Source organism: Gobio gobio (assembly GCF_949357685.1).
Source record: "Gobio gobio genome assembly, chromosome: 16".
Taxonomy (NCBI): domain Eukaryota; kingdom Metazoa; phylum Chordata; class Actinopteri; order Cypriniformes; family Gobionidae; genus Gobio; species Gobio gobio.
The window spans coordinates 10,593,012-10,608,205 of NC_137109.1; the positions used below are offsets into that span (position 1 = coordinate 10,593,012).

Genomic DNA, 15,194 nt, shown 5'->3' on the forward strand with positions numbered 1-15,194 from the left:
CTCACAGACACAGACACACTGACAATATTCACATTCTTAAGAAAGAAAAGTTTATTTATTTTGTGATTTATAAACAAAACACATGACCACTTTTCCATCATAATGAAAGAAATCATAGAAAGAAGAAGAGAAAATAAGAAAGGAATGAAAGTCACTAATTCACCACCACATTGATGAACGGGTGTACAAAAGAAGAGGGTTTTACAACAGATGAGCGCCATACAGCACAGCGCCACCTACTGATCACCACCAGACATTAAGAAAGAATGACAGCATGAACGCTCACTAGATACAAGCATACACTACATATATTGTATTTTACATCAGGATGTTTTTTTTTTTCCTGTTTTTTTTTTTCTTTGTCAAAGAAGTGAAAGAGTAGGGATAGAATCATCATACATAATTTAGCTACAATATACAGTGCTAGTTTGATCAGTATGTCAAAGCCAAACACAAAAGTTGTTGTTGGTTTTTTTTGTCTTTTTTTTTGTTATCGTAAACCAAAATCAAGAAGGATAGGATAAAAACGAGAGCTTCAGGGCATCACACGATAGAGCATTTACAAATACCAAGGTTTAGTAACGTCATAACTGTCCACTGTAAGTCGGTGCAGAGGTGTCAGTATGCAAAAGGCTCAGAGACGGTACATACACAAATCTCTTGTGTGAATAATGAATAGAAACTATAAACAAAAATAGTAAAATCATAGCCATCTATATCTATATTCATATATATCTCTATATAGTAAGTGTTTTCTTTCTGGTAAGGTCATGCAGCAGTCACGTTTGAGTAATTGTGACATCGGTTAGAGACGTGTTTTTGGGTGTGTGGCATCAAGGTAGGTAGGCAGGCAAGTGAAGGAACCAATAGCATCAGAGCACAGACGTGTCATCGCCAGTGTAATCAGACACTAAAGCAGGGGGTGGAGACAATAAATTGCTAACACTTTCAATTGGTTTTATAACAACGTAAAGGTAATGTGTGTAATATTTCAATATTTCAATACTTTATTGTATCCAAGTTTAAAGTTTAAACACTGGATATGTCTGGTAAATCATTGCTTTGTTCGTTTGAGCATCCCAATAAGCCTGACACAGCAACACCGGCTCAAAACCAATGGCTTGTTCAATTCAAGGCAGACGGGAGGAAATTCAGTTTGGTGCACAGAAATTACACACTTCATCTTTAACATCGGATCAAATTGTCAAAAGCCACGTTTTTCGCCCCATCAGTCTCCACCCCTTGCCCCACATCTGTCTTCCCCCTTCCCTCCTGTTTCTGTGAATGAACCAATGAGAGACCAGAAAATACAATGTCTTATACAGAGACAGAGCTGAGGTTGATTTGACAGCAATGGATCACTTGCATATGATAGTGCCATGGGAGGTGCTTCTGTCCTCTGCGGGCGGGATTTGACAGGCGTTGTCTGCATTACTCCATACTACATGAGTACACCACAATGTCTAGAGCTAGCCTACCCAGCAGAGAGATCAACAGAGAGACAGACAGACAGAAGCTCTGTACAGTAGCAATAAAGTTCACTTAAAGCTTATAAAAATGGTGCACAAGAAATGGTGCCCTTCTTTGCCCAAATTTGAAAACCCCTAGCTAATATGTTGTGTTCTTTGCTCTTGGGGAGTGTTGGTCCTCCAGACAGCAAGCAGAAAGGAGGCGACTAGGTTTCGTGTTGTATGACACTAGGCATACTGAGCTGAGAAAGCAGGCACAAAATTAGGGTTGGGGTAAAAGGGGTCAAGGTTACTACATGTATGAGGCAATGCCAGAAAAAAAATTAACGGCATAAGACTCATGCCTTTCTACAGAGGATATTTAAGGATAGCTTATGGGGTCAAAGGTGTTTAAGGTTTGGTGAATCAACAGTAATACTGTTCACAATGCATAAACATTCTCAACCATCCCGATAAACAACAGGGCGCATAACCAGGCCCCCGAACAGCTGATTTCTCATGAGCTTCACGTGATATTGAATCGTGAGCTTTGCATCTTGAGTGAACCTCTCCAGCTGTTGGTTAACCTCTTTCAAACGCTACCAGGTTGGAAATATTTCCGAGCAGGAGAGGTTTTAGGAGATGCTAGAGATGCACTGATTTTTGACCCTGTTTACTAGATGTGTGTGTCTATATATGTGCATGTGTGTGTATATATGGGAGTATTTGCTCACATATATACTATGTCTTGGAGAACATTTGCTGGTAACAAAACTAAAGCAACAAAACAAAAGTGCATTCCATCATTCGGTATACTTTTTTTTGTCTTTTTTTGATAAAACACTGTTGTTGTTGTTGTTGTTGTTGTTGTTGTTGTTGTTGTTGTTGTTGTTGTTGTTGTTGTTGTTGTAGTTTTTTTTTTTTTTTCAGGATGTGAGACTCTGTGAAAATATGTTTCAATGTCTTTTGTTTTAAGGATGTTTCGTCCATCCCACACCAGGAGAAGTGAACAAGCAAAAGCGTTAGTTTAGCGTCTTCACTGTTTTACATACAGCTGTGCCCAACCTGCGTATTTACACCAGCGTGTGTCCTGCTTCCATAATCTCTCACACAATTTTGAATTCCTCATTTCTTTTTTTCCCCCCTCCATTTTACTACAATAGCACACCTGAAGCGGCACACAGCTTACAAACATTTCAAATCAGATTTTGTCTCCCTATCAAAAAAGATTGGAAAACAAAAACCAAGAGGATGAATAAGACAGACGTGCCAACATGAGTCTGAAGCACGTTTTATGCAGGGTGAATATTAATCAATCACATAAAAGCTCATTAAGACTAGATTAATCAATTACTTTATTAAAAAAGTAAAGGGAATGCCATCTATTAGTGTAAAGCCAAATGAGATTGGATGTGACAGAAAATCACTCCATTTTTATTTAAGTTAGAGTAAACAGAAAATGCTAGCTTGAGCCCCAAAAATTGATTTTAGGATTAATAAATACACGCTTTGCTCTACAGACTTTTGTTGAGACTTCTGTCTTAAAAAAAATCAGCTTTTTCTTTAGCTCCTTCCTCTGTCTTTCTAATCATCATCATCTTTCCCTTTCTCCCGCTTATCCTTCTTCTCCTTCTTCTTTTTCTTCTTCTTCTTCTCTTCCTTTTTTCCAAACGTAATAAAGTCGCTCTTGTCATCTCCGTCTTGTCCTTGTCTGATGGAAATAATAGCCGGCGATCCAGGGATGATGAAGGCTTCAGGAGGAACCTCACCGGGTTTCAGGTGCGGAGGGCCTCCCGGACCCGGCCCGTATCGGAAATGCCAACTGTTGCTGTCCACTCCGGCGCCTACGGGGGGAGAGACCTCTCCACCCTCATTATCTATGAGACAAAGACAAAAAGAGACCATCTATTACGATCTTCAATAATATCACATGATAATTAGTAAACACAGAAATGGACAGAAATATGCAGCTTCAAAACTAGACAGAATCATCTAATAATGAAAGAGTTAGAAAGGACCTCAATGTGTTTCAGATGTGAGGAATGCCCCCTAGACCTTGAAATAAACACGCTGGAAGACATTTGACTCAATTTTAAGAACCTTTTATGCCAAAAAAAACTTCTATATAAGGAGAAATGTCTTAAATGATTGCATAATACTTTTTATTTTTACAAAAAAAAAAATGTCTAGTGATAAAGTATGTTTATGTGCGGTTTAATACTAAAACTGAATCCACAAAATGATCCCATGATGGAAACTCGTAAAGGTTCTATATATGAAGCGGCTGGTGACATGGTCAAGGAAGGGATAAAAGAATATTGCAACTGTTGCTCTCTCTTTTCTTGGGGCCGCTCTTTGGCCCCTCTCTTGATTCTCTGAATCTCTCTAATTGGGACCTGCTCTTTGGCTCTTCTCTTCTTCTCTTTGTCTCTTTCTCTCACCCTCTCTCTCTTTCTATCCCTCAGGTAACATTCTAAATATATGCTGGGTACGATTAATAGTATACGTTTTTATGATCTCATACATCTATTTTTATTAATTATTTTAAATGTAACCATAACCAGAAATTACCATTAAACCCTTTTCAATTACAAATGATGTGCTAACTAGTTTTGATTTGGTATAAACTATAATATACTACCTATTTCAATACAATATAGCAAAGCTCTCCCTCATATTTTGCTATGGTAACTGCGCTTATTTCTGTCATTGGTATAAGTTGCAGTGGGTGGTAATAGAAGAGAAATGTACAGTTTTCTACCATCTTGCTGATAACATTTCTTTAGTCATTCAGCAACCCTGCAGCCTAAACCACTGTAGGTGAACCACCCTTATACTAAAATTGTATGCTAAGTATACTACACATACATTTACATATCTATGTACTTAATATAAATACCCTGCAACTGTACTTTTGGTATAATAAACTGGAATACCTTTCTGCTAAATTGGAACAACAAATGTTGTACTTAAAGGGATAGTTCACCCAAAAATGAAAATTCTGTCAACTTGAGGGTGGGTAAATGATGACAGAATTAAAATTTTTGGGTGAACTATCCCTTCTTTAATGCACGTTAGTTATCTGCTGATAATAATAAAAATGCTGAAGTCCAACTAAAGATATACTTAAGTATATTTTGATTGTGCTAAAGTGGAACTATTGCAAATACTGTATACTTTAGGTACACTTTAAATATCTTGCATTTAAAGACTGGTATTATGCAGAGATCATACTATCCTTACTAATAGTCATATTAAAACACATTTTAGGCTTAATATTAAGAAATGTGCATTGTGCAAAAAAGAGGTACTCCAAATACCGATTCATTGTAATATTTATATCAGTAAGTCTAAATCAATATTTCAGAAAATATGTTAATGGTTTGTAGTATACTTAGTATGAAATATTGAAAAATAATTGTATTTTATATACATTTTGGTATAGGGTTTTTTTTTCACTAGGGTTTGCAGTGTCTTTAACAACAGACTCTTAAACACAATATCTTCTGTCTTTTAAAATGCTCCATACATTTGCCATTGCAAGCATGTGGATGAAACGGCTTGTAAGACCTTTTTTTATTTATTTTAAGAGAAAATGTATAAAGGAATTTATGAGAATTCAGGATTCAGTAAATTATCAACAGATATAATGTTCATTTCCAGGTAGTTTAGATTTGATTCTGTATCGCAAATTGAGATGTATTACAATGTATACTCATGGAAAACAAAATTGACCACATATACTATCTTAACATATGTTCCTCCTAACCACCTGTCAAAATTCACCATCCATACCCTCCAACCTTTTTTTTCCTTTTTGATTTAATATGATCATGTTAGCTATAGAAGTAAATTACTCTGGTAGCTGGTCTGATCCATGTATGACATCCCCACACCTCTAAAAATCTCTCTCTCTGACTGATTAACAAGTAATCTAATTTATAATGACACTGGATAACACAACATCACTAAGTTAAATACAGACAACACCTTTGGCATCGTATCTGTGAACAGCTCTTTGCCTTTTGTCTATAGCTTATGTTGCGGTGAAGATTAAGATGGATTACAACCTCAGAAACATTCTGATTATAATATCTGTGAGTGAAAGAAGGTCTGTATTCACGGTTGTGGGTGTGAATAGAGAGAGAGAGAGAAACAGACAGCATCCATTATGAGTCCTCAGAGAACTGACTACCCTTCCAAATCCCTCAGTAACACTAAACGCCCAAATGGCTTTGTTTTCTCTCCTCTCCCTCTCGCATGTACTCTTTCATCATGTCTAAACGTCCTCTCTCCATGCCCTTCCATTTTGTTTGTCTGCCTTTCTTTATACTATCAGGATGATAACAAAGGGCACGGAATTCACCAGCATTGGGTACTGACTAACTAAATGAGCAATTCTAGTTAACTACATTTTTCAGTACAGTAGCTGAGCTGGTTCAAGAACTGGGTGTGTTCTTAGACTCTTGCTAAATGCTTTAAAATTATGAGTAGTTTGTGTCTTGGCAAAATACAGTTTCAGAAAAGCTTTCCCAACACATCTACATTGACAGCAACATCCTCTGCATATTTCTGTCTTGCCTTGACCTTTCATGTAATGCAGTCTTTGGACAAAGGCACACGTCTGGCTGGCAGATAATGGCACAGGTTTAATAAGCCGCATGACAAGGGCATGATTATTATGGCCAGTGAAAGATCCAGCTCATAAAACGATGATGGGGAGAAAATCAAATCATCATAAAGAAAACAACAGGAGTCTGCCGACCTCCTCCCATCTACTCTCTATATATCTCTGCATCGCTCTTTCTCAAGGAAGAGAGTGCCATCTTGCATAATGCAGAAGAGGAGGTGAGGAAGGGCAGTCTGAGGATGAAATATGAGCCAAACTCCAATGCTAAACTCCTGAAGGAGCAGATTTCTGAGCAACACTGCAGAGCCAAGGAGTTATGGGTTTGTTTCGATGAAACCATATCACTTTGTGTGTGTGCAACAGCAGATGACAGCAGATTTGTGTTCACGCTCTTGTGTGTGAAGCACAGAAAATGGGCTGATTTCACATATACTGCATCAGCCAGTCTAAGATATACAATTTTTCAATCTACTGTATAAAATTAAATATACAAATGTTTAGATTAAAATACATGTTCAGTATATAGACCAATCAAAGTTCATGTTACTTACTGTCTGTGCATATAAATTGCATGCTTTCACATTACATAATTAACTACAAAAATCGATTCTTTTTCATTTATTGTACATGCGTGGGCATGCAAATTGTATTAGATATTATGTGCATGTGGAACTGATCGTCTGTGCACAATGAATATATCTGATTGTCTGATATCACAGATTGCATCTGTGTGTGTGTGTGGCACACCTTGGTACGTCAGGCTCTAGTAATCCTGATTAAACATGCCAGATGGCACACACAAGCTTTCTCATGAGCCTGCCAAGACAGCAGTGGGCATGTGTGCAAGTGTGTGTGTGTGTTCATGTTTTTCTATCGCGATGGGGACTTCAGCCTGAATGCACACTGACTCATGGGGACTCGTGTCACCGTGGGGAATTAAAATGAGGTCCCCATGAGGAAACAAGCTTATAAATCATATTTACATTTTTTGAAAATGTAAAAATGCCTGTAGTTTTGTGTGATGGGTAGGTTTAGGGGTCGGGTTAGTGTAAGGGGAGAGAATATACAGTTTGTACAGTATAACAATCATTATGTCTATAGAGTCCTCACTAAGATAGTAAACCAGACAGGTACTGCATGTTATGAGAATAATGTAACTTTGTTTTGTTTGTAATTTTGTGCAATAATGTTTGTATCACGGTTTTCCATTAGGGGAAGTGATGAATATAAACACACACAATCATAATTTAACACTAACCCATACACTAACCAGAACAGAGAACTTTCTGCATTTTTACAATAAAAAAGTAGGGATTTTTTTTCAGAATTTGCTCACTTCTGGGTACAAATTCTGTCCACAAAACATGGTTAAGTACACTCTAAAATGCTGGGTTAAAAATAACCAAGTTGGTTTGAAAATGGACTAACCCAGCAATTGGGTTGTTTTAACCCAGCATTTGGGTTGTTTTAACCTAGCGGTTGGGTTAAATGTTTGCTTAAAACAACCCAATTGCTGAGTTAAAACAACCCAATCGGCCAATTCCATTTTCAACCCAACTTGGGTTATTTTTAACCCAGCATTTTTTAGAGTGTAGGCGCACACACACACACACACACACACACACACAAACACACACACACACGTCTGGTTCACTATACTTGTAGGGAATTTCCATAGACGTAATTGTTTTTATATTGTACAATCTGTTTATTCTATCCCCTACACCAGGGGTTTTCAAACTGGGGTCCGGGGACCCCCAGGGGTCCTCCAGAAGGTTCTAGGGGGTCCCCAGAAAATTTCAGAGAATACAAAGACAAAACAAAAATGGATAAAGTCTACTGAATATTCTAACGATTTCATTTCTAAATGTTTCTATCCTTTCTTGCCTTATACATTCCAGAATTGTATATGTTTGCTTTGTATCTTTAGTGAGTTTCTCACTATAGTCCCCTTTATCTTGCTCACTGGGGTTGTAAGGCAGTTTTCTTAACACAATACGTTCTGCTTCAGGTTTATACATCCAAAACTAATAGCAAATTTAAGTTGGGAAACAATATGTTGTAGTTATAATGTCACACTTACTATTTATCTAACAGTTTAAATATTTTTTCGTACATAAATATAGATGGATTTTTAGGAAGGGGGTCCCTCATAAAGGTTCATCATATTTGGGAGTCCTTGGCATCATAAAGTTTGAAAACCCCTGCCCTATACTACCCTACTTTTAGCATTTAAAAAAAAAAACTCATTCTGTGCGATTTTTTTCCTCATGGGGACCTTCATTTAGGTCCCCACAGTGACACGAGTTCCCATGAGTCAGTGTGCATTCAGGTTGAAGTCCCCACCGGGATAGAAAAAAAACATGAACATCCACACACACACACACACACACACACACACACACACACACACACACACACACACACACACACACACACACACACACACACACACACACACACACACACACACACACACACACACACACACACACACACACACACACACACACACACACACACACACACACGTTTGTTTTTGTGAAATGTGAGGACATTCCATAGGCGTAATGGTTTTTATACCGTACAAACCATATTTTCTATCCCCTTACACTGCCCCTGCCCCTAAACCTAACCCTCACAGGAGACTGTGCAGGTCGCTTTCTGTGAAAAAAAACTTGTTCTGTGTGATTTATAAGCATTTTGAAAAGTGAGGACATGGGGAACGTCCTCATATTTCACCCTCTTTTTGTAATACCTGTGTCATACCCATGTCATTATACACATTTATGTCCTGATATTTCACAAAAACATGCCCACACACACACACACACACACACACACACACACACACACACACACACACACACACACACACACACACACACACACACACACACACACACACACACACACACACACACACACACACACACACACACACACACACACACACACACACACACACACAATGCATAAAATGAATGAATGAATGAATGAATGAATGAATGAATGAATGAATGAATGAATGAATGAATGAATGAATGAATGAATGAATGAATGAATGAATGAATGAATGAATGAATGAATATCTTCAAGCCTAAAATGGAGACAAACATTGACTCAGACGTAGACAGAAAGCAGAGCGATTGTCCTCAGTTCACCCTCTTGAGCTGATTAAAGCCCCTGGCATGTTCTGGAAAATTCCACTAGACCTAAAGCATACAAAACACACAAGCTTCTGCAGAGCCTTTCCTTTGTGACACTGATTGACTAAAGTGAAGGCTAAAACCAAAATCATAAAATCCCTATAAAATCACTGGAAATCAGTTCTGGAAATCAGAACTCAGTAAACGGTTAATATGTTTGATTTGCACAGTATAATATGCAAGCTAAACTAGATTATTATTTTTAAAAAAAATTGGTCTCTTGTTACCTCTGTCTACTGCTTTTTTGTTATATCCCTGTTGTACTGAATTTTGAAAATGTTAAATTAGCTTGTCAATAAAAAGTGTGTGCAAGTTGTATTTGTGTTGGATTGTGAGTAAGAATGTGTGTTGCATTTGGACAAGTTTTTCTGTGTGCCATCTGGTGTTGTAGCTGAAATGAGAGCCTGTGGGCTGTGCAGGTTGGCCCACCTGTAGAGATGAACTTTAAACAGGCAGATCATTATAGGTCACACTCATCCATTTATCTCTCCATTTATCCATCTTTATCCAACCTGCTATAAACCAGCAACTGCATTAGCAGGGGCATAAAAATATCTTTCAACTCAAATTGGCACGCTAAAGCACATGTTGTCAAAGCATTAAAAACACCCTCTCTCTTGACAATTCTGCTTTTCTTATCCACATCTGATCTTCCTCCATCCTTTTACATGCACCGTTATATCAGTTTGTTTTATTTTATATGACGTTCTGTTAACTCTCTTATTCAGCCACACCTCTTTCTTTCTCTATATATTTTGCATTTCTCCTTCACTTGTTTCCCTCTCACCCTCCCTCTCTTCCAGCACCATGTTCGTGGTATGAATGGTTGCCGTGGAAACTGCCTTTCCAGTGAAAACTGGCTATGGCAGAGACACTGATGAAAACTAATACAGAATGCTCTCTCTCTCTCTCTCTCTCTCTCTCTCTCTCTCTCTCTCTCTAATGGTCAAATACTTCTCTCCCCTAGCAACAGAGGCAGTCACAGCCCCCTCCTCTCTGCACCTCTCTGTTTTCTCTTTCACTCTACCCCTCGGTCACCCTTTTTTCTCTCATTGTCACTTTCTCTATCCCTCTTTCCCTTAGGCTGTCTACCTGCCCTCTGCCTCTCTCTCTTTCTCTCTCTCTCTCTCTCTCTCTCTCTGTTCTCTCTCTCGTTTCTCCAAAATGCAGTAAAATGTTAGTGATGGAGTGTTTAAGACAGACACAAAAAAGGCGATAGATGAAAAAAAAAGACCGAAAACGAGAGAGACAACATGCTGCATCCTATTTTCATTAATTTAATTCTGCTGATCTACGCTTTGGCAGTTTTGCCCATCTGTTTCACTCACACACAGAGAGAGAGGGGCGTTGGCTTCTCCAGTGTTTTGCACAGCAGAGCCAAAATGAAGCTCATAAAAATGCAGAACCATATTTTAATACAACACAAACCTCCAGCATCACATAAAACCAACCAGCACTACTTTACACCACCAAAGACCTACTGACTGAACATTCACATTACTGCCTAAACTGATGATTCCCCTGCAGCTTGTGGCAAAACTCAAATTTATGGAATTATATAGCCAAATCTCATTTATGAAGAGGCATTGTGCCATGTTTGATGCCAAACACCACTGGTTTTTATGTGTCACATGCATGAGGTGTATATAATAAAAGTGAAATAATTGGATAATATTAACCCTACTTTGGTGCTGCAAGGATATTGCACAATAAAATGATAACTGACTTTTTCATCAGCTGCTTCAGTGGTCTACAGTGCTGACAAAATGTACGAGATGACCAATCAGATCAAAGTAGGTGGGTTTGACTGTTCGCAGAGACTGCTGAGGGAAAAATAAGATGTACTGTAAGTAAGTAGCTTAACTGAAATTAATTATTTGGCAGCTGTTTTATGATAGAAATGTTAAATGTCCGACAGAAATAACCTTTTCTCTAATGTCACGGTAACACTTTAGGTTACACTTTATTTGAAGGTGTCATTGTTACAGTATAATTATATATTTAAGTACTGAGTAATATTAAGTAACTACATGTACTTACTATAAGGTTAGGGTAGGATTAGGGTTTGGTTGAGGGTTAGTTGCATGTAATTATGCATAATTTACTGTTGGTATTAGTATGGTAAGTACCTGTAACATGTAACTGTAAAATACAGTGTTACCACACTTTATTTTAATGGTCCCCTTTAGACATTCTGTTGACTATAAGTAACGTTGCAACTACATGTCAACTAACTCTCAGTAGAGTGTTAGTACTCTCTGCTTAATATCTGCTAACACTTTAATGGTCCACCAACAGACATTCTACTGATATTGGGCCTGGTTTTAACGATCTGAGCACATGGTCTGAAGCACATGGCACAGGTGCACTTAAGGCGCGTCATAATACACTTTTGCTAGTTTAACGATGGGAAAAACAGTCGCAGCAACAGGCGCATGATCCAGTCAAGTGGTTGTACCTAGTCTCTTAATGAGTTATGGGCGCAATGTGCAGTAAACCAATCAGAATCTCAGATCCCATTCCCTTTAAAAGCCAGTTGCGCTTTATTTTTTACATTTAAAAATGTTTGTGTGCTGCAATACTGCGCTATTGGGTTTTTGTTGGTCAATAGCACAGTCGTTTTCAGTTGCCTAAAAATAGCAACGTGCCTGCACACACCTCATTTTCCGGGCGAATAGATGGGCGTGACTTAAACAACGTGCAAATGATGCTGCGAAGTGAAAATGATAATTGCGTCAGGTTGAAACTGGCAAAAAAGCACTTGCATTGCATCACATTGCATCGGGTGTATGATACTTTGCAAGTACAAGTCAACTTATTCTGCTAACCCTAACCTTCTACTAACACTCCAATGAGAGTTAGCTGGCATGTAGGTGCAAGGTTACTTATAGTCAACAGAATGTCTAAAGAGGGCCATCAAAATAAAGTGTAACCAATGTCGCCATTTTGAATGGAAAATATATAATGTATGTGATTCATGAAGTTATTTATAATGGTCAATGTGACGATCATCCCCGGATGCCCTAGCAAGCTCAATTTTGGGACCTCGGTATTTATAAAACTCTGAGAACTGAGACTGATTGATTCTAGGCTTGAACATGAGAAATTCAAGTGAAATATAAGGGCTACAGCAGAGCGAATAACAACCTTTATTTTAGTTCATTTCACCAGACAAAGTTACCATAAAACTTCAGAAGATTAGAACAGTATGGATAATACTTGTAATTTCTTTTGGCAGCTTGACAGCCAATGGCCACTGCATGCTTGCATTGTATGCAAAACAAGCAGAATTAACAGTTTGATACATTTCTTCTTTGTGCTTCCCGGAAGAAAGAATGTTTGGAACAATGTAAAGATGAGTAAATTAATGTTTTTTAGCAGAACTAATACTTTAGCTGAGCAGCAGTTCAGACTTAGAAGCTTGTGAAATATTCATAAATGAGACAGATAAACATTGAATAGGAGATAGAAAGAGAGAGAGCGCGCTAAAATCGAAAGAGGCTTATTTCTTTCATTTTCAGCCTTTGCTTTTGCAGTCATCGTCAGAGACTTAATTAGAACAAATTGCTCTTTCATCACCCGAGTAATTGCGCCCGTTTTGTCCTCTCTCCCTCCTTTGCTCCCTTTCATTTTATTGAAACTAAATTACTTTGATTATTCCGAACACCTCCAGAAGTCACATCATCATCATTCCATCCAAGAGGGTCAAGACTCACCATAGACATCCATAACCCCCATGCAGTTAATTAGGAAATTAAATATGCATTAATTGCATCCTGGTTCTTACCTATGACCTTGTGACCCAGGAAGTGATCCCAGACAAAACGGTAGATAGGTTTATAATTGCTGCCCACGAGATGAGTGCACATGAATGCAAGAGAGCAAGTCGGTATTGCTGTAATACTAAAATTAATCACATTTTGTGTTTATTTGCTCCACGTAAATGTTCTACAATAGACCACATCAATATTACGGCTACAAACACAAGCCTAGAGCTGACTCTTCATGACGCAATTTGTTATTCTAATCCTGTGCTTGTTGATTCTGTCATAAAAACATATTTTATCTTAATATGTTTTGCCCTGATGTCTGTGGTGATGCGTTTATGGGCGCCTTTGAGTGTGTGCAGACATGTCTGATTAATAACCGAGACTCTGTCCTCTACAGAAAGACAGGTGATTCTTCAATTATTTGGAGTGCGAGAAAGAGAGACTAGGCAAAATGGAGATAGAATCTAATATTGTGGATTAATTACCATGAGCGGACATCTCCACAGCGAGCGAGGGAGAATGTGTGCGTGTTTGTGTTGAAATAGTCTGAGCTGACCATTATTAATATTCATCTCCTAATCGAGTCATCTCTCTGTGCTTTAGCCACGCTCTCTTGGTCGCCGCTTGGTACTGAGAGCTTCTCTTTCTTGCTTTTCCAGATAACCTCCGCATCCCCTCTGACTGTGTCATTTCCTCTTTCAGCTGATAAACTGGATTTATGCTTGATCTGGTCAGAGCTGTGGAAATCGGTGTCACTCTCTTCTTCATCACACAGCTCTGACAGGTCACCTGAACGGGCTAAGCGCATATAATCCAACATTAAAACCAGGGGATTCCGCTGTTATCAGACTGTGGGAAAACAAACCGCTACAATTTACTCTGGATTTTTTTAAAAGGAATAGGTCACCCCAAAACGAACATTTTGCATCATTTATCCACCCTCATGTTGTTTCAAATGTATTCCGTGAAACACAAAATGAGACATTAAACTCAAATTTCTGAGTTGATTTTTTCCATTCAACAAAAGTGAATGGTCTTGTTTTCAATACAATGAAAGTGGACACGTTTTATTCCTGTATATAAAGACCCAAATTAATGCAATTTCTTCCTCCAGAGCAGATTAACAGAATATAACAGATTTTTTTGTTGTTTTTTTGTCCTTAGAGCTTGGCAGAAAAAAAAAATCAATCCACTTTCCAACATGGAAGTGAGCAAATGACTACAAAATCTTAAAGGGATAGTTCACCCAAAAACGAAAATTTGATATTTTTCTGCTTACCCATAAGGCAACCAAGATGTAGGTGTCTTCGTTTCTTCAGTAGAACACAAATGAAGATGTTTAACTCCAACCGTTGCTGTGTGTCACTCATATAATGCTTGTCAATGGAGACTAATTCCATTAGAGTAAAAAAAACATGGACAGACAACTTCAAATTAAACCCCGCGGCTCGTGACGACACATTGATGTCTTAAGACATGAAACGATCGGTTTCTGAGAGAAACCAAACGGTATTTATGCAAATATATCGCCTCATATCAGACGAACGCTTTAGCTCTCCAGACTGCCATCACTTCCCGTAGGTGACGTCAAAATAGCGTCCTTGTCATAGATATGTATACGTAAATTCCTCATTCGAGCGATCCACGCCATGATCCATGCAGGCACTAATGAGGTATCTATGTATATATCTATTACCCGGCCGCTATTTTGACCTCACCTACGGGAAGTGATGGCAGTCTGGAGAGCTAAAGCGTTCGTCTGATATGAGGTGATATATATGTATAAATACCATTCGGTTTCTCTCAGAAACCGATCGTTTCGTGTCTTAAGACATCAATGTGTCGTCACGAGCCGCAGAGTTTAATTTGAAGTTGTCTGTCCATGTTTTTTTTTACTCTAATAGAATTAGTCTCCATTGACAAGCATTATATGAGTGACACACTGAAACAGGTTGGAGTTAAAAATCTTCATTTGTGTTCTACTGAAGAAATGAAGACACCTACATCTTGGATGCCTTAGGGGTAAGCAGAAAAACATCAAATTTTCGTTTTTGGGTGAACTATCCCTTTAATTTTGCTTCGACTATGACACTAACATAATTTTTGACTTGAGTTGCTGCTATTGTGAAGTAATATT

The 15,194-nt window shown here is 38.2% G+C and overlaps 1 protein-coding gene across 6 annotated transcripts in view; it reads right to left on the reverse strand.

Annotated features, from left to right (window-relative positions):
- Window positions 1-35: 35 nt before the first annotated feature.
- Window positions 36-15,194, reverse strand: part of LOC307140227 (protocadherin alpha-C2-like) — a gene marked incomplete at its 5' end in the record, with an annotated part of 201,324 nt that continues 186,165 nt past the window's right edge. For all 6 annotated transcript variants that reach the window (XM_079839566.1, XM_079839565.1, XM_079839562.1 and 3 more), the window contains one exon: window positions 36-3,325. In XM_079839566.1, coding sequence (XP_079695692.1) covers window positions 3,033-3,325 — 293 coding nt within the window. In that variant the 3' untranslated portion in view covers window positions 36-3,032. The remainder of the gene's footprint in view (window positions 3,326-15,194) is intronic.